Here is a 23,127-nt window from a genome sequence, read left to right as displayed (position 1 = left end):
GTTCATCGAAGAGAAAGAAAGAAACCGACGAAGATCGAAAAATAATAATGTGTTTGTGTTGTGCGTTGAAGAAACAGAATAAAAAGTGTGCCGAACCGTTTTCTAGTTTAACATCACCACTTCGTTGTGTTTTGGCGCACACATAGCCGCGCGTAACACAAGCGCGCGTAAATGAATTGAATGAACATTTTAAACAGTGGTTTTAAGAAAAAACCTAACGGTTACTAACATTTAAAGCACTTAAATGTTATGGTTTCTATGGTTATGGCACAGCCAAAGGCAAAGCAATGTGTCATTTTTTTTCTCGTCCAATACATATATGTTCAACTTGGTTCAATATGGAACAGATTCTCTTTAACAACTCGCTAAACCCACCGCATGTAATTGCTCACTAACTTAAAATCGCCGAAAACGGATGGGGTTGCCTGGTGGTTTGTAGACGTTAGCATATGTATTATGTTATGGTTTGTGTCACGGCTAGGTTATGGTTTGCATTTCTATCGTCATATGTTAGGTTTTGTTTTTATTTATCGTCATCTTCTTCTTCTTCTTCTTCATCATCATCATCATCATCATAGATTATTATATTATATATAATAATATATATCATTATATATGGTTTGTATTGTTTTGATTGCATCTCATACCCCATATGTATCAGACAGGGGTTCACCATTTATCATCATCATCTTCTTCTTCATCATCATCATCATCATAGATATATAAATATATTATATATATCGATATAGCGTGGGGACGACGGGACGGGTACGAAATAATCCTCCTTTCGGTAACGGGTTGGTGGTCCTGAAAAGGACCGTTTGGGTTTGGTTGAAAACGAAACGAAACGAACCGTTGTCACTTAGGCACGTTCACCACGGATACGACGAGCAAGCTGGATGTCTTTCGGCATGATAGTGACGCGCTTCGCGTGGATGGCACACAGATTCGTGTCCTCGAACAGACCGACCAGATACGCTTCACTCGCTTCCTGCAGCGCCATCACGGCCGAGCTCTGGAAACGCAGATCCGTCTTGAAGTCCTGTGCGATTTCACGCACCAATCGCTGGAAGGGCAACTTGCGGATCAGCAGCTCGGTCGACTTCTGGTAGCGACGGATTTCACGCAGAGCCACCGTTCCCGGCCGGTAGCGATGCGGCTTCTTCACTCCTCCGGTAGCCGGAGCACTCTTGCGGGCCGCCTTGGTGGCCAGCTGCTTGCGCGGCGCCTTTCCTCCGGTGGACTTACGGGCAGTTTGCTTGGTACGTGCCATCGTAGTTGATGTTGTTGATGCTGTTGACGTTGATCGGGTTCGACACGGGTCTGTTCACTTGTGGTGGTAATACAAAACTGGGCCGAACCGCGCCGTGAAACCGCGTTTATATAGTTTCGGGTCCCTCTTCGGGTGCTCACGATCGGGCGGGTCGGGTCAATAAAAACCGTGTTTCACTGCCGAAACCATCGCAGTTCGTCGAAACCGTTCGTTCAGTTTGCATCGTGTCAACAACAACCAATTGTGTAAAGCAGCATCATCATGACCGGCCGCGGAAAAGGAGGCAAGGGACTGGGCAAAGGAGGTGCCAAGCGTCATCGCAAAGTGCTGCGTGATAACATCCAGGGAATCACGAAACCGGCCATCCGCCGTCTGGCTCGCCGTGGCGGTGTGAAGCGTATTTCCGGCCTGATCTACGAAGAAACTCGCGGTGTGCTGAAAGTGTTCCTCGAGAACGTGATCCGTGATGCCGTGACGTACACCGAGCACGCCAAGCGCAAGACCGTCACCGCCATGGACGTCGTGTACGCCCTGAAACGCCAGGGACGCACCCTGTACGGTTTCGGAGGTTAAGCTGCGCGAACAGCCCCCTTGTGTTACAAAAAAAATCGGTCCTTTTCAGGACCACCAAAACTGTTCCGTAAAGATATATTTCCTGCTCATTCGTATCAAACTAAGCTTTTGTGGCTCTCCCGACGCTCCGGCACATTTGCCGCCAAAAACGCCAGAGAAAACAAAACAAAAAAAAAAATGCGACTTGACTACTCCTCTCCTTCTTACCCCATTCCCCATGCCCGAAACGATATCCGATGGCATCCACAGCGAGTGGTATGGTGTACCGCGCGTAGTGGTGGTGGTGGTGGGGGTGATGCGCGATACACTACCGACGGTTCTGATTCTCGGATATGTGACCGATTCGTTTTTTAACACGACGACCCACTGAGAGTTCGTAGAAAGGCACCGGTCTACCTCACGGGGCTCGGTGTGGCATACGGGGAAAAGAACGCTTTGGTCGTTTACATTGTTAAATTCCCTACCTGTAGAGCGCGTAGCGTTGGCCGTTTCTAACGCGATGATCAAAACCCATCACTTTTCATGGCCACCACCACCAACGCATGTGTTCGGGTAGAAATGAGCGAAAAAGCCACATACCTGATATGAAGCAAAATGGTTTGCCCCGTTTAACCTACCAAACTTGCGATGTTACTTCACACATTGAGACACATTGCTTGAGTTAATTTTAAACATTTCTTTCGTTGTTCTCCAGCCACACTGTGAAATTACGTCCATTTAACCATTTTACTGCTGAAACTGAACAGAAACCAACTGCCATGGGCACTGAATGTAGTGAAATAAACCTTTATCACACGATTTTGTCGCCCTGAAAAGGACGGTTTTTTGTGACGGTGAGATCTTCGGCGGGGTTTGTGAGCGCGACACGGTGCCGCGCGGCGGGGTGAGCACGAGAGAGCACGCCTTATGCCTTCTTTTCCGTCTTCTTCGGCAACAGCACGGCCTGAATGTTGGGCAGCACACCACCTTGGGCGATGGTCACACCGGAAAGCAGCTTGTTCAACTCTTCGTCGTTGCGGATGGCCAGCTGCAGATGGCGCGGGATGATGCGCGTCTTCTTGTTGTCACGGGCGGCGTTACCGGCCAACTCGAGCACTTCCGCGGCCAGATACTCCATCACGGCCGCCAGATACACCGGTGCGCCGGCACCGACGCGCTCGGCATAGTTACCCTTGCGCAGCAGACGATGAATACGGCCGACCGGGAACTGCAGACCGGCACGATTCGAGCGGGACTTTGCCTTTCCCTTCACTTTACCACCCTTGCCGCGTCCAGACATTTTCGATTGTTTAACGAGAGGGATACGTGGTGCTCACTCGAAGAGGTTCTCTTCCGAACTTTTTTTTTTTTTTTTTTTTTTTATTTAAGAGATTTTGCGCCTTAACGGCGACATTCATCTCTATCTTAAATTAAAGTTACATATTAGGGAAATGTTTGGAATCATGGGATAGTTTAAGGAAAGGAATGGGTGGGGAGGGGAACAATATTGCCTTAATTTAAATTTAAGACTAGGTTTGTTTTTCATTTTTATTTATTCTTTCCTTTCTGTTAAATTTCTTTATATATTTTAATTTCTTTCAAAAATTTTATTATGTTGTCTTCGCTTGTGGGGTCGTTGCTGAGAGCGGATTCTAGGTTTAGTGGGATGTTGAATTGCTGTCTGGCTGTAGTATGGGCTCTGCATTCAACTATGATATGATTGACGGTGAGCTGGCATCCACAGGTGATGCACATTGGTGGTGGGCTGTTCTTCGTGAAAAGGTAGCTATGAGTCAGTCGGGTGTGTCCTATTCTGATGCGGGTGAGGATCCGTTGGTCGCGTGGTTTCGGTGTGTCATTCCATGGTAGTGTGGTTGGTTTGATGCTGTGAAGTTTGGCGTCGATGAGCGATCTCCATTTGCGTTCCCAAGATGAGCGTACTTCGTCTTGGGCCCAGCGAAGGAGGTCTCTCTTTGGGAAGGGTGTCTCGATGGTGACCGGTTTCGCTCGACCTTCGTTCGCCAATCGGTCGGCGGCTTCGTTTCCAGCGATTCCCATGTGACTCGGTATCCAGCAAAGGGTGATGTTCCGAGTGTCTAGGTGTTCGTCAATGGATTGTATGTAGGGATGTCTTGATGTTCCTTTTTCTATTGCTTGAAGTGCGCTTGCGGAATCTGTAAATATAACGTTAGGTTTGTTGTCTATTGTGGCCTCATCGGCCGCTATTAGGAGGGCTAAAGCTTCTGCGGAAAAAATTGATAGATTATTATTGAGTTTAAGACTGCTGGATGTGGTTTCCGAGTATATTCCACATCCGGTTTCATTCGCTTGAACGGAACCGTCTGTGTAGATGTGGTGATGTGTTTTGTACTTGCCATTGATGAGCTGCTGGAAGAGTTGTTGAGCAATGGTGGGGTTGTAGTTGTCCTTTTTAATGTCTTTCATTGTCCAGTCTATGTTGGGTTTTGTTGCGTTCCAGGGTCTGTCTTTGAGTCTGTTTAGTTTTTCTATTTCTAAGAGTTCTTTGGTGGTAATTTGTTTGAAGAGGGTTTTGGTTCTGTTGGTGAGGGGATGAGCTGGGAAATTTTTCTCGTTGAGTCGTGCTTGTGCTGATACTAGTCTATTGAGTAAGGTGTGACTGAAAGGGAGCTGTCCGGATTCGCAGATTAATGAAGATATGGGACTGGTGCGGAAAGCTCCTGAGATTTGTCTCAGGGCCTGGTTGTAAATTTTCTCTACTTTGGTTTGGATGTTAGGGCCGCCTCTAGAGTAGAGTTCGGCGCCAAATAGTATTTTCGGAACAAGCCAGCCGTTCATGACCCTCAGCAGGGTTTCGCGAGAAGCTCGCTTTTTACCGCAGCCAAGATACTTGAACAGCTGTAGTTTGTTTTTGGTGGAAGATTGGAGATATTGAGTGTGTGGTATGAAGCTAAGAGTTGAGTCAATGACTACTCCTAGAATTTTGGTTTTTGTTACGTTAGGAATTCTGGAGTTATTGATGTATAGTGGTTTTGAGCGGCGGGCAGAAAATTGGGAAAAACAGATGATTTTGCTTTTCTCAGGGGAAATGTCGTAGCCCGTGAAGCGGGACCACTGTTGTAATTTGTCGAGTCCTTTCTGAAGAGATTGTTGTGTTTGTTTCGGTGTTGAGCCGGTAGCTATCAGAAGGATATCATCGGCGTATATGAGTGGCGTGATGTTTTCTGGGAGTGAGTTTATAAGTGTCTGTGTTGTGATGTTGAATAGTGTAGGGGAGAGAATGGCGCCTTGAGGGACACCATTTTCTAACTGTCTTACTGATGATCGGGTGTTTCCTATTATTGTCTGAAAGGTTCGGTCTGAGAGAAAGCTGGAGATGAAGGAAGCAAGGTTTCCTCCGATGCCCCAGCGCGATAACTGATCTAAGATCGGGTATCTCCATGCTCGATCAAAAGCCTTGGAGATGTCTATTGTTGCACAGGAGATTTGTTCGTTTTTAGAAAAAGATTTCTGGATTATTGTTTCTAATGAGGCGAAATAGGATTCTGTACCGCGCCCTGCACGATAAGCGTGCTGAGCGTCGCTGAGCAGGTTTTGGCTTTCGAGAATGTAAACCAAACGACGATTTACCATTCTCTCTAGCACTTTTCCTACGCAGTTTAAGAGTGATATGGGGCGATAGTTTGTTGCTTCGTGTGGGTTTTTGTCTGGTTTGGGTATGGGGACTATTAAGCTATTTTTCCAGTTCGAGGGTATATTGCCAGTGTGCCAGATGTCGTTGTATATGGATAAGAGGGTCAGTTTTCCTGAATGGGGTAGATTTTGAAGCAGTGGGTAGCCGATGTCATCCGGTCCTGCAGACTTCCCTTTGCACTTGTAGAGTGCCCAGGTAAGTTCTGCAGCGTCGAAAGGTTTGTTGTAGGGAGCGTTCGTTTGGGTAGGAAAATTGATTTCGTGGAGTTCTGCTGTCTGTTTGGTCCTTTGGAATGGGATTGAGTATTGTTGGGTAGACGAGGTATTGTAAAAATGTTCGTTGAAAGTTTCTGCTATTACTGCTGGGTCTGTGGTGTACGTGTTATTCAGGTAAAGGATTGGTTTGGGTTTTTTGTAAGTTCCGTTGAGGAGAGAAACCCGTTGCCACATTTCTTGACAGGTCATGTCTGGGTTTATTTCTTCAACGAAACGTCCTCTAGAGTCTTCTTTTGCCTTTTCTGTGATTATTTTTGCATGTTTGTTGGCTGTCCGATATGTTTCTGCTAAAGCAAGGATTTGAGGGGTTGTTGGAGGGTTGTTTTTGGTTGCTCGGCGGAGCATCCTTAGGGCTTTTCTACGGGATTTTATGGCTTGGGCTACGTCCGCGTTCCACCAGGGGTTGCGTCGTTTTCTTGGTTTGTTGGAACTTTGGGGAATGAATCTATTTGCTGTTTGTTGAATAAGGTTTGTAAATTGTTCTGCTGTCCAGTTTTGTTGATAAGTTGTGCAAAAGTCTATTTCCTTTTGGTAACCAATCCAGTCGGCTTGTTGATATATGTACTTTGGGCGAAGTTGGGATTCGGAAGGATTGTCGTTAAGTTGCAGCATGACAGGGAAATGATCACTGCCATGCGTGTCGGTTTCTACGTCTGTTTGTAGTTGTTGTGTTAGTTGGGAGGATAGTATTGCCAAGTCGAGTGTGCTTTGATGTCCGTTGTGTGATGAGATTCTGGTGGGTTTGTTTGGATTGGTAATTATGAGGTCATTTCTGATGGAAAAATCAACTATCACCCTCCCCCGTGGCGTGATATGGCTACCACCCCAAATGGGATGATGACTGTTGAAATCTCCAAGAAAGACGACTGGTTTGGGAACTTTGTCTATTAGGTCTTGTAGTTTTGAGTTGAGATTAGGAATGTTTTGGTTTTGGAGATAGATGCTGATGAAGGTGGCTTTGATTGGGCATTTTAGTTGTACTGCTACGGCAGGGAGGTCTGTGTTGGTATTGAGTGTTTTGTGAGGATAGTCTTTGTGTATGCCTAGGCAGACATTGTGATGGGGTGGATTGGATTCTTTGAAATACCATTTGTAATTGTTGTTTATGTGTCTTCGGGGGTATGCTTCTTGTAATGATATAACAATCGGTGAATGTTTGTCAATTAAAAGTAGGAGGTTGTTAATATTCGAGTTGATGCTACGTATGTTCCATTGTAGTGCTAATTTGTTTGTCATTTTTAAAAAGGGGGTTGTTTTCTTTTTCAGATAGTTTGTTTAAGAGCGTAGGTCCGTTAGAATGTGTCTTGGGGCTTGCTAGGGTCGTTTCTTTGAGTCTAACTCGTGTGTGTTTGTTAGCCGTTCCGCTTTTTGTTCTTTTTGGTGTCTTTTTTGGGAGTGTTTTGGGTGTCGCTTTGTTTGGGTGCAAGTTTCTGTGATTTTTTGTTCGTTAAGCGAAGGTCTTCTTCGGATGAGTTTGGTCGGGTGTTTCTGCGTTTTTGGGTTGTTTTCGTTTCGTGTTCCTGTGTATTGTTCGAGGTGGAGTTTGAAGTTTCGGAGTCAGATGTCGCGGTGGACATCTCTTCGTCGGATTCTTCAGTGTCTTCAGTTTCGGTGGTTGTGTTGTTTTGTTCAAGTTTTTCCGTAAGTGTTTTTATTTGCAGTTGGAGGGCTGCGACCAAGGAAGTAAGGTCAGCGATTTGTTGGTCTCGTGGGTCGATTTTCTTCAAAGCGTCAAGTCGGTTGTTAACTGATTTTCGGTTTTGTTCTTCGTACTGTTTCCGTGCTTCAAAAAATGTGATTCCACAGTCCACTTTGATATGGATGATGTTTTGTTCATCAACATATCTTGGGCAGGAGCGACTCAAAGAGTTGTGGTCTCCGTCACAGTTCTTGCACTTCGGGGCAGCATTGCAAGTGCCGTGCGCGTCCTGGTTACAGTTTGAGCAAACTGGAACAGGCGACGGGCATTTTGCTTTGCTGTGACCGAATTTGGCACAGTTAAAACATTGCATGGGTCGGGGGTAGTAGGTCCGGGTCTTTATTTGTAGTAGTCCAATGCGGATGTTTGTGGGCACGAGCACTGAATCTATAGTTAACAGGAAAGAGTTTGTCTCCGTTGTTTCGTTGTTGTTGCGTCGCAGGAATCGTCTAACTGCTGTCACTTTTTGGTCCACTAGGTTTTCCAGGATTTCTTCGTCCGTTAGTCCTTTTAGTTCCGGGCATGTGATGACACATTGCACGCGGTTTAAAAATGGGTGTTCCGTGATCAGTACGGGGGTATTGTCCGATAGCTGCGTGATTGTCTGTAGTTTGTCAAATTGGTTCTTAGATCTGGTTTTTAATAAATACCTGGTTCCTTTGTTGATCGGAGCGCAGGGTTCCATATCGCCTACAATGCTGGTTAAACTTTTGCTGATGAGGAACGGGTTTTTCGGCAGCTGGAGTCCTTCTGGTGCTTGTAGGATTAAGTAAAGGAGTTCGCCATTTACTCCTTTCGGGTCCATCCATTCCGGTGCTAGGCGTCCACGTTGATTTTCTCGGGGAGAAGGATCTCCCCAAGTCGGTGTATGACCCGCCATATCCTGGGCGGGTGTCAGTAACTTTGAGTAAATTTTCTTTTCACCACACCAATGTAAGAGTCCGTCCAAAATTCCACCTTCAGAGATTTCACTTCCGTCACTCTCACAGTCACAGGTACTTGTACACACTCACAGGTAAAGTCACTTTCACAGGTACTTTAAGCTGTATGCTCGAGGCAGGTAGCTGAAGACACGACTGATTTTCACAAGCACTTTCACTGCACTGGATGCTGGAGGTAGGCTGCTGCAAACACGTCTGCACTGCTCGGTGGTTGAAACAAGAGTGATTCTCTTCCGAACTATGCCGAAACGAACCTGAAACCGGGTTTATATAAACGTCGAGGTGTAGCGAAGCCAGCCAGCGAACTCGCCCGACGCTGAATAAAAGCCGAAGTGAGGGTCGAAAATCGCGTTAAAATTGAAGTGACGCTCAACGAGGAAACACGTTTCACGCACGTTAAACAATCGCAATGGCACCGAAAACCAGCGGAAAGGCAGCGAAGAAGTCTGGCAAGGCCCAGAAAAATATCTCCAAGTCGGACAAGAAGAAGAAGCGCAAGACCCGCAAGGAAAGCTACGCCATCTACATCTACAAGGTGCTGAAGCAAGTCCATCCGGACACTGGCATCTCGTCGAAGGCGATGAGCATCATGAACAGCTTCGTGAACGACATCTTCGAGCGCATCGCCGCCGAAGCGTCCCGGCTGGCGCACTACAACAAGCGTTCGACGATCACGTCACGCGAAATCCAGACCGCCGTCCGTCTGCTGCTTCCTGGTGAGCTGGCCAAGCACGCCGTGTCCGAGGGCACGAAGGCCGTCACCAAGTACACCAGCTCGAAGTAAGCTGTTCGTCCGTGGTCGTCGCAAACCACACCAACTCGTCGCATAACAACGGTCCTTTTCAGGACCACAAAATGTTTTCCAAACAAGAATCATTTCATTCCATTCCATTCCGTTCATCGAAGAGAAAGAAAGAAACCGACGAAGATCGAAAAATAATAATGTGTTTGTGTTGTGCGTTGAAGAAACAGAATAAAAAGTGTGCCGAACCGTTTTCTAGTTTAACATCACCACTTCGTTGTGTTTTGGCGCACACATAGCCGCGCGTAACACAAGCGCGCGTAAATGAATTGAATGAACATTTTAAACAGTGGTTTTAAGAAAAAACCTAACGGTTACTAACATTTAAAGCACTTAAATGTTATGGTTTCTATGGTTATGGCACAGCCAAAGGCAAAGCAATGTGTCATTTTTTTTCTCGTCCAATACATATATGTTCAACTTGGTTCAATATGGAACAGATTCTCTTTAACAACTCGCTAAACCCACCGCATGTAATTGCTCACTAACTTAAAATCGCCGAAAACGGATGGGGTTGCCTGGTGGTTTGTAGACGTTAGCATATGTATTATGTTATGGTTTGTGTCACGGCTAGGTTATGGTTTGCATTTCTATCGTCATATGTTAGGTTTTGTTTTTATTTATCGTCATCTTCTTCTTCTTCTTCTTCATCATCATCATCATCATCATAGATTATTATATTATATATAATAATATATATCATTATATATGGTTTGTATTGTTTTGATTGCATCTCATACCCCATATGTATCAGACAGGGGTTCACCATTTATCATCATCATCTTCTTCTTCATCATCATCATCATCATAGATATATAAATATATTATATATATCGATATAGCGTGGGGACGACGGGACGGGTACGAAATAATCCTCCTTTCGGTAACGGGTTGGTGGTCCTGAAAAGGACCGTTTGGGTTTGGTTGAAAACGAAACGAAACGAACCGTTGTCACTTAGGCACGTTCACCACGGATACGACGAGCAAGCTGGATGTCTTTCGGCATGATGGTGACGCGCTTCGCGTGGATGGCACACAGATTCGTGTCCTCGAACAGACCGACCAGATACGCTTCACTCGCTTCCTGCAGCGCCATCACGGCCGAGCTCTGGAAACGCAGATCCGTCTTGAAATCCTGTGCAATTTCACGCACCAATCGCTGGAAGGGCAACTTGCGGATCAGCAGCTCGGTCGACTTCTGGTAGCGACGGATTTCACGCAGAGCCACCGTTCCCGGTCGGTAGCGATGCGGCTTCTTCACTCCTCCGGTGGCCGGAGCACTCTTGCGGGCCGCCTTGGTGGCCAGCTGCTTGCGCGGCGCCTTTCCTCCGGTGGACTTACGGGCAGTTTGCTTGGTACGTGCCATCGTAGTTGATGTTGTTGATGCTGTTGACGTTGATCGGGTTCGACACGGGTCTGTTCACTTGTGGTGGTAATACAAAACTGGGCCGAACCGCGCCGTGAAACCGCGTTTATATAGTTTCGGGTCCCTCTTCGGGTGCTCACGATCGGGCGGGTCGGGTCAATAAAAACCGTGTTTCACTGCCGAAACCATCGCAGTTCGTCGAAACGTAGTTCGCCGAAACGTAGTTCGTCGAAACCAGTCTTGGTCGGACTACTGATCGAGTCAGACGTGTTTTTGTGGAGTGCATAAATTTACCGTTTTTCTTACGAAGTGCTGTGCTGTGTGCGGAGCTAGGGAAGAAAAGTTACTGGTTTTCAGTTCGACGGAAATAAAAACCGTTATACCTGAACGTTTGGTTGGTGTATAGTGAGCAAGCGAATCAAAAAACTAATTTTCCGGAGTAAACTGTGTTGTGTGGGCACGAGAGTGTGTGCCCTGTGTTTTTCAGTGGAAGAGTGGTAACGGAAGTGAAGCATATAAAAAAAATTTTCTGAGAAACCAAAAAAGTGTTAGATCAACCGAAGTGGGGCGACGTCATGTCGGACCCACATTTTCCTGGAAGGGACCGGCCTGCGCCGGGCCCTTCCAATAGAGGTAGAACGTTACCTCTTTGGATGGACAGGAACAACGAATTCGGGGAACTCAAGTTCCTAGTACTGGAAGCAACCGATGGTAAACCCGTGAGTACAAACCCGTTTTTACTAGGAAAATCGCTGACAAACCATGCTGGTCCCATCGCTGAACCAGCCAAAACTATTGATAGCGGAAAGAAGTATTTGATAAAAACTCGGAATAATGCCCAATTCGAAAAACTTCAAACTCTAAAAACCCTCGCTGACGGAACCTCGATAACCATCTCGCCTCACAACACGCTAAACTCGGTTCAATGCATAATCTATGCAAAAGAACTGAACGGGATGTCGGACAACGACATTTTAGAGAACTTGAAAGACCAAAAAATCACACACGTTCGGCGATTCATCCGAAAAGAGGGAAATGATTTTTTCCCAACGAACCTGTTCCTGCTCAAGGTTGAATCTGCGACGATCCCCGAACACATCAAACTTGGTCTACTCCGTGTTGCCACCCGAACCTACTACCCAAAGCCCATGATATGCTTCAATTGTGGAAGTTTCGGACATTCCAAGTTGCGGTGTAAGTCCACTCCGCTCTGCACAAATTGTGGCCTGGATGGACATGGGGAATGCCACGTGAGTCTGCGTTGCAAGAACTGCGGGGAGGGACATTCCACCTTTTCTAAGGATTGTCCTCATTATAAACTGGAAGACCAAATAATCCACACAAAAATCGACTTGAACTGCTCCTACATTGAAGCGAAAAATGCAGTGGTCAAAACTGGACAATACGAAAACCCAAAATCGGTACAAAATCGGATCACCAAAGCGCAGAATTCCTCAGACTCCGAAAAGGACAAAATTATTGAGAGTCTCCAAACGGCTCTCAATAATGCTCAAAAAACAATCGAAAAGTTAAACAACTTACTCGAAAAAGCAAACAAACAGCTAGAGAAACAAGAAACTTCACTTAACCTGATACTCGAAACAAATCCAAAAAAGAAAAACCCAGAAAACAGCTCCACGGTTGAAGATTCGGACAATTCTATGAATTCGGTAACTTCAAACTTTACTCGTAAACGGACACACTACAAAAGCCTATCACCTTCTGAAGACGACGACAACAACGCAACAACTATTCACACGAACACGGAACTTTCCAACTCCTCACCACAAACACGTAACAACAACAAAGCGCAAAAGAAGAAATCCAGAAAACGGTAAGTAAACTCTTTGGAATATTCCAACTACATCCTAAGTATTGATTTTTATTTTTTTTTTTTTTAAAAAAGTGACATTATTAAATAATTTTTCAAATATGGCTACGCAAAACGACATTAATCTAATCCTTAATTGGAATATTCGCAGTTTTCGACAAAACATTGACGAGCTTAAAATCGTCATTCTTCGGCATAACCCAAAAATTATTACACTACAGGAAGCCAATTGCAAATCCCAACTTTTGACCCACTATCCGCTTTGCAATTATAAATGGATTCAAAACTATTCCACAGTTTCCCACAACCAAATTTGCATTGGCATACACAACAGTTTACATTTTAAATCCATAAACATTAACTCCACCTTACCTATCCTAGGTATTTATATAACTAATCCAGTCAAAATTAACATTTTTAACATATATTTATCCCCATGCCAGGTGAGTAATATCGATATAGACATATTTTTCCAAAACATATTTAAACAAGTGTCGCACCCTCTGTTGATTGTAGGGGACTGGAACGCCCAACATAAAAATTGGGGGTGTTCGGCAACCAACAGTCGAGGCTCTAAAATAGAAGCCATTTTTGATTTGAACAATATGCATACCATTATTCACAATTTTTTTACCCGCATTTCTCCTTCCACCGGAAAGGGTTCGTCCATCGACCATTGTGCTATTTCTTCCTCTTCTTTTTCCAACTTTCAACTTTCCCAAATACCCGACCTGCATGGCAGCGATCATTATCCACTTCTTGTTAAAACATATTCCAATATTCCGCTTCCCACACATCGGCCACGGTGGAGATACGAGGAGGCCAATTGGGAAGAGTTCCAACGGATTTTATCTACACTTCCTAATGATATCTCTTCAACAAACGATGTAACGCTGATTGATCATATAATGGTAGCTGCCCAACACTCTGTTCCCCGCACGACCGGTCGCGCCAGTAGAAAATACGCGAAATGGTGGAACCCAGAAGTGGCTAGCGCTATTAAGTACCGTAGAAAGTGTCTCAGGAAACTAAAAAAACACAGTTCATATTCAAACAATAGTTTACTCACCTTCTTCCTGACCGAACAATACAAAGAAGCACACAAAAAATCAAGACTTTTAATCAAGAAAGCTAAAGATAAAAGCTGGGAGAATTTCCTGGACAATATTGATCCTCAAACACCAGCAAAAGTCATATGGACTCACATTAGAAATCTGTCTGGGAAAAACAAACAACACTCACCCATTTGGCTCAACCCTCAGGACCCTATCACCGACCCGACACTCATAGCCGATTCCTTCGCCAAACATTTTCATTCCACTTCTTCAGACTCCAACTATCCATCTAATTTCTCTAAACACAAAACCTCTTCTGAATCCATTCCTCTATCTTTTTCCACAAATCAACAGTTCAACTACAATAACCCATTTTCCATAAATGAACTTATATTCGCCTTAAAATCCTGTTCAGGGAAATCTGCGGGGCCGGACGACATTGGGTATCCATTGTTACAGCATCTGCCCCACAGAACCCTTACTCATTTACTTGATATTTACAACTCTGTTTGGGAGGCAGGTGTTATACCAGAGAGCTGGAAAAAAAGTCACACTATACCCATTCCAAAACCCAACAAAAACCAACACGAAATAGACAGTTATCGCCCGATCAGCCTGTTAAATTGCATAAGTAAGGTTCTTGAACGGATGGTCAACAGGCGCTTATCGCATGAACTAAACACACGCAAGCTGTTGCACAAAAACCAACACGCTTTCCGACCAGGACAAGGAACAGAAACCTATTTTGCGAACCTTGATACAGTGTTAAATAATGCAATGAGTAAAAACTGGCATGTTGACTGCGGGATCATTGACCTGGCTAAGGCTTTCGATCAAACGTGGCGGCATTCTATTCTTGCTCAGCTCGATAGGTGGGGTTTCAAAGGGAACCTTCCTATTTTTATCGAAAATTTTCTGCAAAACCGCACCTCTTCAGTTCTTATTGGAAACCAGCCCTCTGACACCTTCCTCCTCGAAAACGGAGTCCCTCAGGGAGCCATCCTTTCTCCCACCCTTTTCCTGATCAGCATTGAATCTTTGTTTTTATCCATCCCAGAAAACATAACTCCCTTCATATACGCCGACGACATAATACTTATTTCTACTGGAGAAAATTTTACCACATCCAGGAATAACCTTCAATCAGGATTTAATAAGTTGAGACAGTGGTGCAGATGGACTGGTTTCCAAGTCTCCCCTGATAAATGCAAAATATTACACATCCACAGACAATATACAGGTAAGCTTAAACCCATAAAATACAATAACCAAATAATTCCTAATGCAAGAAATGCCAGAGTACTGGGTATAATCCTAGACTCAAAACTCACTTTCATTCCTCATTTTAAACAACTTAAAATCACCATGAAACCCTGCCTCAACGTTTTCAAAATGTTGGGTTGCGGGCGATATAGAGCTTCCCGAACTATTCTTCTTCGATTGTTACACTCTTGGCTTCTGCCGAAAATGCTATATGGATCTGAAATTCTCTCCCGTGAACCCATCTCATTTAATAAATTTTTGGCTCCTATTTACCACGATGCAATAAAATATTCATCAGGCGCTTTTGTCACCAGCCCAACAAAGTCTATGCTTTGCGAAGGCGGACAGCTCCCCTTTACTCACATTATAATTTTACGACTTCTTGGAGCAGCTTTTCGTTGCAGGGAAAAGGACCTCAACTGTGAACCACTGTATCAACGCGCCGCAACAGCTTTCAACACCATAACTTCCAGCTCCCTTCCTGATATTACCAAAATTCCACGTCACACAATAAGGCCTTGGAACCAAAAGGAACCTTATATTGACTGGACACTGCTAAATATTCCAAAATTTAACCATAGTCAAATTTTTCAATCTTTTCTCCATCTCCGTAACACTAAATATGCTAACTATAAACATATATATACAGATGGATCAGTTGCACAACATACTGCCGGCTGTGGTATCTACTCTGTAGATGCAAGCTGCGCCATCAAACTCCCGGACTTTTCTTCTATCTTTTCCGCAGAAGCCATCGCCATCACCATTGCAGCACAAGAAGATACAGCACCCAACCAGAATAACGTAATATTCACAGATAGCGCAAGCGTCCTCAGTGCATTAGAACACGGAAAATCCAAAGACCCTCATATACAAGCCATAGAGATGCTTCCAAATCTTCACAATATCCGTTTTTGCTGGGTTCCTAGCCACGTCGGAATCCCGGGCAACGAAACAGCCGACAAACTAGCCAACCAAGGGCGCAACAATACTCACACAGTTGGAAGTCAACTGTCCAAAAAAGACGCCTTAAATTTCTGTTTACACAAAATTTCAAAACAATGGCAGCAAACCTGGTTTAACAATAATACTTCCCACCTACGGAAAATTAAAATCACAACTTCAATTTGGCCAGATGTTTACTCTCACAGAGATCAGAGAATATTATCCAGACTACGCATTGGGCACACCAGATTAACGCACAGCCACCTACTTAGCAAAACTCCTCCACCTCTTTGCCACTTCTGTGGCCTTCAAATTACAGTCCAGCACATCCTCATCGATTGTATCGGATACAACCATCAAAGAACAAAACACGATCTGGATAACAACATAGATACGGTATTATCACCCAACATCACAGAACAGAAAAAACTCCTCCGATTCCTCCACGATACAAACCTGTACCATGAACTATAAACCTTCCTAACGATATTGCTAAAGAAACTTGATACTATGACAAAATGAAGGAAACCAGAAGAGAAGAAACGAAAGAGGCCACAAATGGCTCAAAGTTTCTATAAAACGTATAAACAACAACAACAGTTCGTCGAAACCGTTCGTTCAGTTTGCATCGTGTCAACAACAACCAAAGCAGTGTAAAGCAGCATCATCATGACCGGCCGCGGAAAAGGAGGCAAGGGACTGGGCAAAGGAGGTGCCAAGCGTCATCGCAAAGTGCTGCGTGATAACATCCAGGGAATCACGAAACCGGCCATCCGCCGTCTGGCTCGCCGTGGCGGTGTGAAGCGTATTTCCGGCCTGATCTACGAAGAAACTCGCGGTGTGCTGAAAGTGTTCCTCGAGAACGTGATCCGTGATGCCGTGACGTACACCGAGCACGCCAAGCGCAAGACCGTCACCGCCATGGACGTCGTGTACGCCCTGAAACGCCAGGGACGCACCCTGTACGGTTTCGGAGGTTAAGCTGCGCGAACAGCCCCCTTGTGTTACAAAAAAATCGGTCCTTTTCAGGACCACCAAAACTGTTCCAGAAAGATATATTTCCTGCTCATTCGTATCAAACTAAGCTTTTGTGGCTCTCCCGACGCTCCGGCACATTTGCCGCCAAAAACGCCAGAGAAAAAAAAAATGCGACTTGACTACTCCTCTCCTTCTTACTTACCCCATTCCCCATGCCCGAAACGATATCCGATGGAATACACAGCGAGTGGTACGGTGTACCGCGCGTAGTGGTGGTGGTGGTGGTGGTGGTGATGCGCGATACACTACCGACGGTTCTGATTCTCGGATATGTGACCGATTCGTTTTTTAACACGACGACCCACTGAGAGTTCGTAGAAAGGCGCCGGTCTACCTCACGGGGCTCGGTGTGGCATACGGGGAAAAGAACGCTTTGGTCGTTTACATTGTTAAATTCCCTACCTGTAGAGCGCGTAGCGTTGGTCGTTTCTAACGCGATGATCAAAACCCATCATTTTTCATGGCCACGGGTAGAAATGAGCGAAAAAAGCTACATACCTGATATGAAGCAAAATGGTTTGCCCCGTTTAACCTACCAAACTTGCGATGTTACTTCACACATTGAGACACATTGCTTGAATTAATTTTAAACATTTCTTTCGTTGTTCTCCAGCCACACTGTGAAATTACGTCCATTTTACCATTTAACTACTGAAACTGAACTGAAACCAACTGGCATCGGCACGGAATGTAGTGAAATAAACCTTTATCACACGATTTTGTCGCCCTGAAAAGGACGGTTTTTGTGACGGTGAGATCTTCGGCGGGGTTTGTGAGCGCGACACGGTGCCGCGCGGCGGGGTGAGCACGAGAGAGCACGCCTTATGCCTTCTTTTCCGTCTTCTTCGGCAACAGCACGGCCTGAATGTTGGGCAGCACACCACCTTGGGCGATGGTCACACCGGAAAGCAGCTTGTTCAACTCTTCGTCGTTGCGGATGGCCAGCTGCAGATGGCGCGGGATGATGCGCGTCTTCTTGTTGTCACGGGCGGCGTTACCGGCCAACTCGAGCACTTCCGCGGCCAGATACTCCATCACGGCCGCCAGATACACCGGTGCGCCGGCACCGACGCGCTCGGCATAGTTACCCTTGCGCAGCAGACGATGAATACGGCCGACCGGGAACTGCAGACCGGCACGATTCGAGCGGGACTTTGCCTTTCCCTTCACTTTACCACCCTTGCCGCGTCCAGACATTTTCGATTGTTTAACGAGAGGGATACGTGGTGCTCACTCGAAGAGGTTCTCTTCCGAACTATGCCGAAACGAACCTGAAACCGGGTTTATATAAACGTCGGGGTGTAGCGAAGCCAGCCAGCGAACTCGCCCGACGCTGAATAAAAGCCGAAGTGAGGGTCGAAAATCGCGTTAAAATTGAAGTGACGCTCAACGAGGAAACACGTTTCACGCACGTTAAACAATCGCAATGGCACCGAAAACCAGCGGAAAGGCAGCGAAGAAGTCTGGCAAGGCCCAGAAAAATATCTCCAAGTCGGACAAGAAGAAGAAGCGCAAGACCCGCAAGGAAAGCTACGCCATCTACATCTACAAGGTGCTGAAGCAAGTCCATCCGGACACTGGCATCTCGTCGAAGGCGATGAGCATCATGAACAGCTTCGTGAACGACATCTTCGAGCGCATCGCCGCCGAAGCGTCCCGCCTGGCGCACTACAACAAGCGTTCGACGATCACGTCACGCGAAATCCAGACCGCCGTCCGTCTGCTGCTTCCTGGTGAGCTGGCCAAGCACGCCGTGTCCGAGGGCACGAAGGCCGTCACCAAGTACACCAGCTCGAAGTAAGCTGTTCGTCCGTGGTCGTCGCAAACCACACCAACTCGTCGCCTAACAACGGTCCTTTTCAGGACCACAAAATGTTTTCCAAACAAGAATCATTTCATTCCATTCCATTCCGTTCATCGAAGAGAAAGAAAGAAACCGACGAAGATCGAAAAATAATAATGTGTTTGTGTTGTGCGTTGAAGAAACAGAACAAAAAGTGTGCCGAACCGTGTTCTAGTTCTAACATCACCACTTCGTTGTGTTTTGGCGCACACATAGCCGCGCGTAACACAAGCGCGCGTAAATGAATTGAATGAACATTTTAAACAGTGGTTTTAAAAAAAAACCTAACGGTTACTAACATTTAACGCACTCCGTTATGGTTTCTATGGTTATGGCACAGCCAAAGGCAAAGCAATGTGTCATTTTTTTTTCGTCCAATACATATATGTTCAACTTGGTTCAATATGGAACAGATTCTCTTTAACAACTCGTTAAACCCACCGCATGTAATTGCTCACTAACTTAAAATCACCGAAAACGGATGGGGTTGCCTGGTGGTTTGTAGACGTTAGCATATGTATTATGTTATGGTTTGTGTCACGGCTAGGTTATGGTTGGCATGTTTGATTGCATTTCTATCGTCATATGTTGGGTTTTGTTTTTATTTATCATCATCATCATAGATTATTATATTATATATAATAATATATATATATAAGTTTATACAATGTGGTTTGTATTGTGTTGATTGCATCTCATACCTCTGATATGTATCAGTCAGGGGTTCACCATTTATCATCATCATCTTCTTCTTCATCATCATCATCATCATAGATATATATATTATATATATATATATATATCGATATAGCGTGCACCACGGGACGTGTACGACGGGACGGGTACGAAATAATCCTTCTTTCGGTAACGGGTTGGTGGTCCTGAAAAGGACCGTTTGGGTTTGGTTGAAAACGAAACGAACCGTTGTGTCACTTAGGCACGTTCACCACGGATACGACGAGCAAGCTGGATGTCTTTCGGCATGATAGTGACGCGCTTCGCGTGGATGGCACACAGATTCGTGTCCTCGAACAGACCGACCAGATACGCTTCACTCGCTTCCTGCAGCGCCATCACGGCCGAGCTCTGGAAACGCAGATCCGTCTTGAAATCCTGTGCGATTTCACGCACCAATCGCTGGAAGGGCAACTTGCGGATCAGCAGCTCGGTCGACTTCTGGTAGCGACGGATTTCACGCAGAGCCACCGTTCCCGGTCGGTAGCGATGCGGCTTCTTCACTCCTCCGGTGGCCGGAGCACTCTTGCGAGCCGCCTTGGTGGCCAGCTGCTTGCGCGGCGCCTTTCCTCCGGTAGACTTACGGGCAGTTTGCTTGGTACGTGCCATCGTAGTTGATGTTGTTGATGCTGTTGACGTTGATCGGGTTCGACACGGGTCTGTTCACTTGTGGTGGTAATACAAAACTGGGCCGAACCGCGCCGTGAAACCGCGTTTATATAGTTTCGGGTCCCTCTTCGGGTGCTCACGATCGGGCAGGTCGGGTCAATAAAAACCGTGTTTCAGTGCCGAACCATCGTAGTTCGTCGAAACCGTTCGTTCAGTTTGCATCGTGTCAACAACAACCAAAGCAGTGTAAAGCAGCATCATCATGACCGGCCGCGGAAAAGGAGGCAAGGGACTGGGCAAAGGAGGTGCCAAGCGTCATCGCAAAGTGCTGCGTGATAACATCCAGGGAATCACGAAACCGGCCATCCGCCGTCTGGCTCGCCGTGGCGGTGTGAAGCGTATTTCCGGCCTGATCTACGAAGAAACTCGCGGTGTGCTGAAAGTGTTCCTCGAGAACGTGATCCGTGATGCCGTGACGTACACCGAGCACGCCAAGCGCAAGACCGTCACCGCCATGGACGTCGTGTACGCCCTGAAACGCCAGGGACGCACCCTGTACGGTTTCGGAGGTTAAGCTGCGCGAACAGCCCCCTTGTGTTACAAAAAAATCGGTCCTTTTCAGGACCACCAAAACTGTTCCAGAAAGATATATTTCCTGCTCATTCGTATCAAACTAAGCTTTTGTGGCTCTCCCGACGCTCCGGCACATTTGCCGCCAAAAACGCCAGAGAAAAAAAAAATGCGACTTGACTACTCCTCTCCTTCTTACTTACCCCATTCCCCATGCCCGAAACGATATCCGATGGAATACACAGCGAGTGGTACGGTGTACCGCGCGTAGTGGTGGTGGTGGTGGTGGTGGTGATGCGCGATACACTACCGACGGTTCTGATTCTCGGATATGTGACCGATTCGTTTTTTAACACGACGACCCACTGAGAGTTCGTAGAAAGGCGCCGGTCTACCTCACGGGGCTCGTGTGGCATACGGGGAAAAGAACGCTTTGGTCGTTTACATTGGTTAAATTCCCTACCTGTAGAGCGCGTAGCGTTGGTCGTTTCTAACGCGATGATCAAAACCCATCATTTTTCATGGCCACGGGGTAGAAATGAGCGAAAAAAGCTACATACCTGATATGAAGCAAAATGGTTTGCCCCGTTTAACCTACCAAACTTGCGATGTTACTTCACACATTGAGACACATTGCTTGAATTAATTTTAAACATTTCTTTCGTTGTTCTCCAGCCACACTGTGAAATTACGTCCATTTTACCATTTAACTACTGAAACTGAACTGAAACCAACTGGCATCGGCACGGAATGTAGTGAAATAAACCTTTATCACACGATTTTGTCGCCCTGAAAAGGACGGTTTTTGTGACGGTGAGATCTTCGGCGGGGTTTGTGAGCGCGACACGGTGCCGCGCGGCGGGGTTGAGCACGAGAGAGCACGCCTTATGCCTTCTTTTCCGTCTTCTTCGGCAACAGCACGGCCTGAATGTTGGGCAGCACACCACGCCTTGGGCGATGGGTCACACCGGAAAGCAGCTTGTTCAACTCTTCGTCGTTGCGGATGGCCAGCTTGCAGATGGCGCGGGATGATGCGCGTCTTCTTGTTGTCACGGGCGGCGTTACCGGCCAACTCGAGCACTTCCCGCGGCCAGATACTCCATCACGGCCGCCAGAATACACCGGTGCGCCGGCACCGACGCGCTCGGCATAGTTACCCTTGCGCAGCAGACGATGAATACGGCCGACCGGGAACTGCAGACCGGCACGATTCGAGCGGGACTTTGCCTTTCCCTTCACTTTACCACCCTTGCCGCGTCCAGACATTTTCGATTGTTTAACGAGAGGGATACGTGGTGCTCACTCGAAGAGGTTCTCTTCCGAACTATGCCGAAACGAACCTGAAACCGGGTTTATATAAACGTCGGGGTGTAGCGAAAGCCAGCCAGCGAACTCGCCCGACGCTGAATAAAAGCCGAAGTGAGGGTCGAAAATCGCGTTAAAATTGAAGTGACGCTCAACGAGGAAACACGTTTCACGCACGTTAAACAATCGCAATGGCACCGAAAACCAGCGGAAAGGCAGCGAAGAAGTCTGGCAAGGCCCAGAAAAATATCTCCAAGTCGGACAAGAAGAAGAAGCGCAAGACCCGCAAGGAAAGCTACGCCATCTACATCTACAAGGTGCTGAAGCAAGTCCATCCGGACACTGGCATCTCGTCGAAGGCGATGAGCATCATGAACAGCTTCGTGAACGACATCTTCGAGCGCATCGCCGCCGAAGCGTCCCGCCTGGCGCACTACAACAAGCGTTCGACGATCACGTCACGCGAAATCCAGACCGCCGTCCGTCTGCTGCTTCCTGTGAGCTGGCAAGCACGCCGTGTCCGAGGGCACGAAGGCCGTCACCAAGTACACCAGCTCGAAGTAAGCTGTTCGTCCGTGGTCGTCGCAAACCCACACCAACTCGTCGCCTAACAACGGTCCTTTTCAGGACCACAAAAATGTTTTCCCAAACAAGAATCATTTCATTCCATTCCATTCCGTTCATCGAAGAGAAAGAAAGAAACCGACGAAGATCGAAAAATAATAATGTGTTTTGTGTTGTGCGTTGAAGAAACAGAACAAAAAGTGTGCCGAACCGTGTTCTAGTTCTAACATCACCACTTCGTTGTGTTTTGGCGCACACATAGCCGCGCGTAACACAAGCGCGCGTAAATGAATTGAATGAACATTTTAAACAGTGGTTTTAAAAAAAAAACCCTAACGGATTACTAACATTTAACGCACTCCGTTATGGTTTCTATGGTTTATGGCACAGCCAAAGGCAAAGCAATGTGTCATTTTTTTTTCGTCCAATACATATATGTTCAACTTGGTTCAATATGGAACAGATTCTCTTTAACAACTCGTTAAACCCACCGCATGTAATTGCTCACTAACTTAAAATCACCGAAAACGGATGGGGTTGCCTGGTGGTTTGTAGACGTTAGCATATGTATTATGTTATGGTTTGTGTCACGGCTAGGTTATGGTTGGCATGTTTGATTGCATTTCTATCGTCATATGTTGGGTTTTGTTTTTATTTATCATCATCATCATAGATTATTATATTATATATAATAATATATATATATAAGTTTATACAATGTGGTTTGTATTGTGTTGATTGCATCTCATACCTCTGATATGTATCAGTCAGGGGTTCACCATTTATCA

At 46.1% G+C, this 23,127-nt stretch overlaps 5 protein-coding genes across 5 annotated transcripts; 3 read left to right on the top strand and 2 right to left on the bottom strand.

The window, feature by feature from the left end:
- Positions 1–862: 862 nt before the first annotated feature.
- On the bottom strand, positions 863–10,645 carry LOC131264360 (uncharacterized). The gene is made up of 4 exons (XM_058266667.1): positions 10,177–10,645; positions 2,757–3,107; positions 1,540–1,825; positions 863–1,293 (listed from the first exon to the last, which is right to left on the bottom strand). The coding sequence occupies exons 1-4, from the start codon at positions 10,579–10,581 to the stop codon at positions 863–865; spliced, it is 1,473 nt and encodes a 490-aa protein (XP_058122650.1). The 5' UTR covers positions 10,582–10,645.
- LOC131258956 (histone H2B) lies at positions 8,823–9,226 on the top strand. The gene has a single exon (XM_058260361.1). It carries the CDS (start codon positions 8,823–8,825, stop codon positions 9,195–9,197), a length of 375 nt encoding a protein of 124 aa, XP_058116344.1. The 3' UTR covers positions 9,198–9,226.
- A 5,699-nt stretch (positions 10,646–16,344) lies between the features above and the next one.
- Positions 16,345–16,656, top strand: LOC131261558 (histone H4). The gene has a single exon (XM_058263624.1). It carries the CDS (start codon positions 16,345–16,347, stop codon positions 16,654–16,656), a length of 312 nt encoding a protein of 103 aa, XP_058119607.1.
- An 879-nt stretch (positions 16,657–17,535) lies between these two features.
- LOC131264350 (histone H2A) lies at positions 17,536–17,910 on the bottom strand. Its single transcript, XM_058266657.1, has one exon. It carries the CDS (start codon positions 17,908–17,910, stop codon positions 17,536–17,538), a length of 375 nt encoding a protein of 124 aa, XP_058122640.1.
- A 229-nt stretch (positions 17,911–18,139) lies between these two features.
- On the top strand, positions 18,140–18,514 carry LOC131261555 (histone H2B). Its single transcript, XM_058263622.1, has one exon. The coding sequence runs from the start codon at positions 18,140–18,142 to the stop codon at positions 18,512–18,514; it is 375 nt and encodes a 124-aa protein (XP_058119605.1).
- The last annotated feature ends 4,613 nt before the right edge of the window (positions 18,515–23,127 follow it).

The sequence above is a fragment of the Anopheles coustani genome, chromosome 3 (assembly GCF_943734705.1).
Source record: "Anopheles coustani chromosome 3, idAnoCousDA_361_x.2, whole genome shotgun sequence".
Lineage (NCBI taxonomy): Eukaryota > Metazoa > Arthropoda > Insecta > Diptera > Culicidae > Anopheles > Anopheles coustani.
This window is presented reverse-complemented; position numbering and strand designations above follow the sequence as displayed.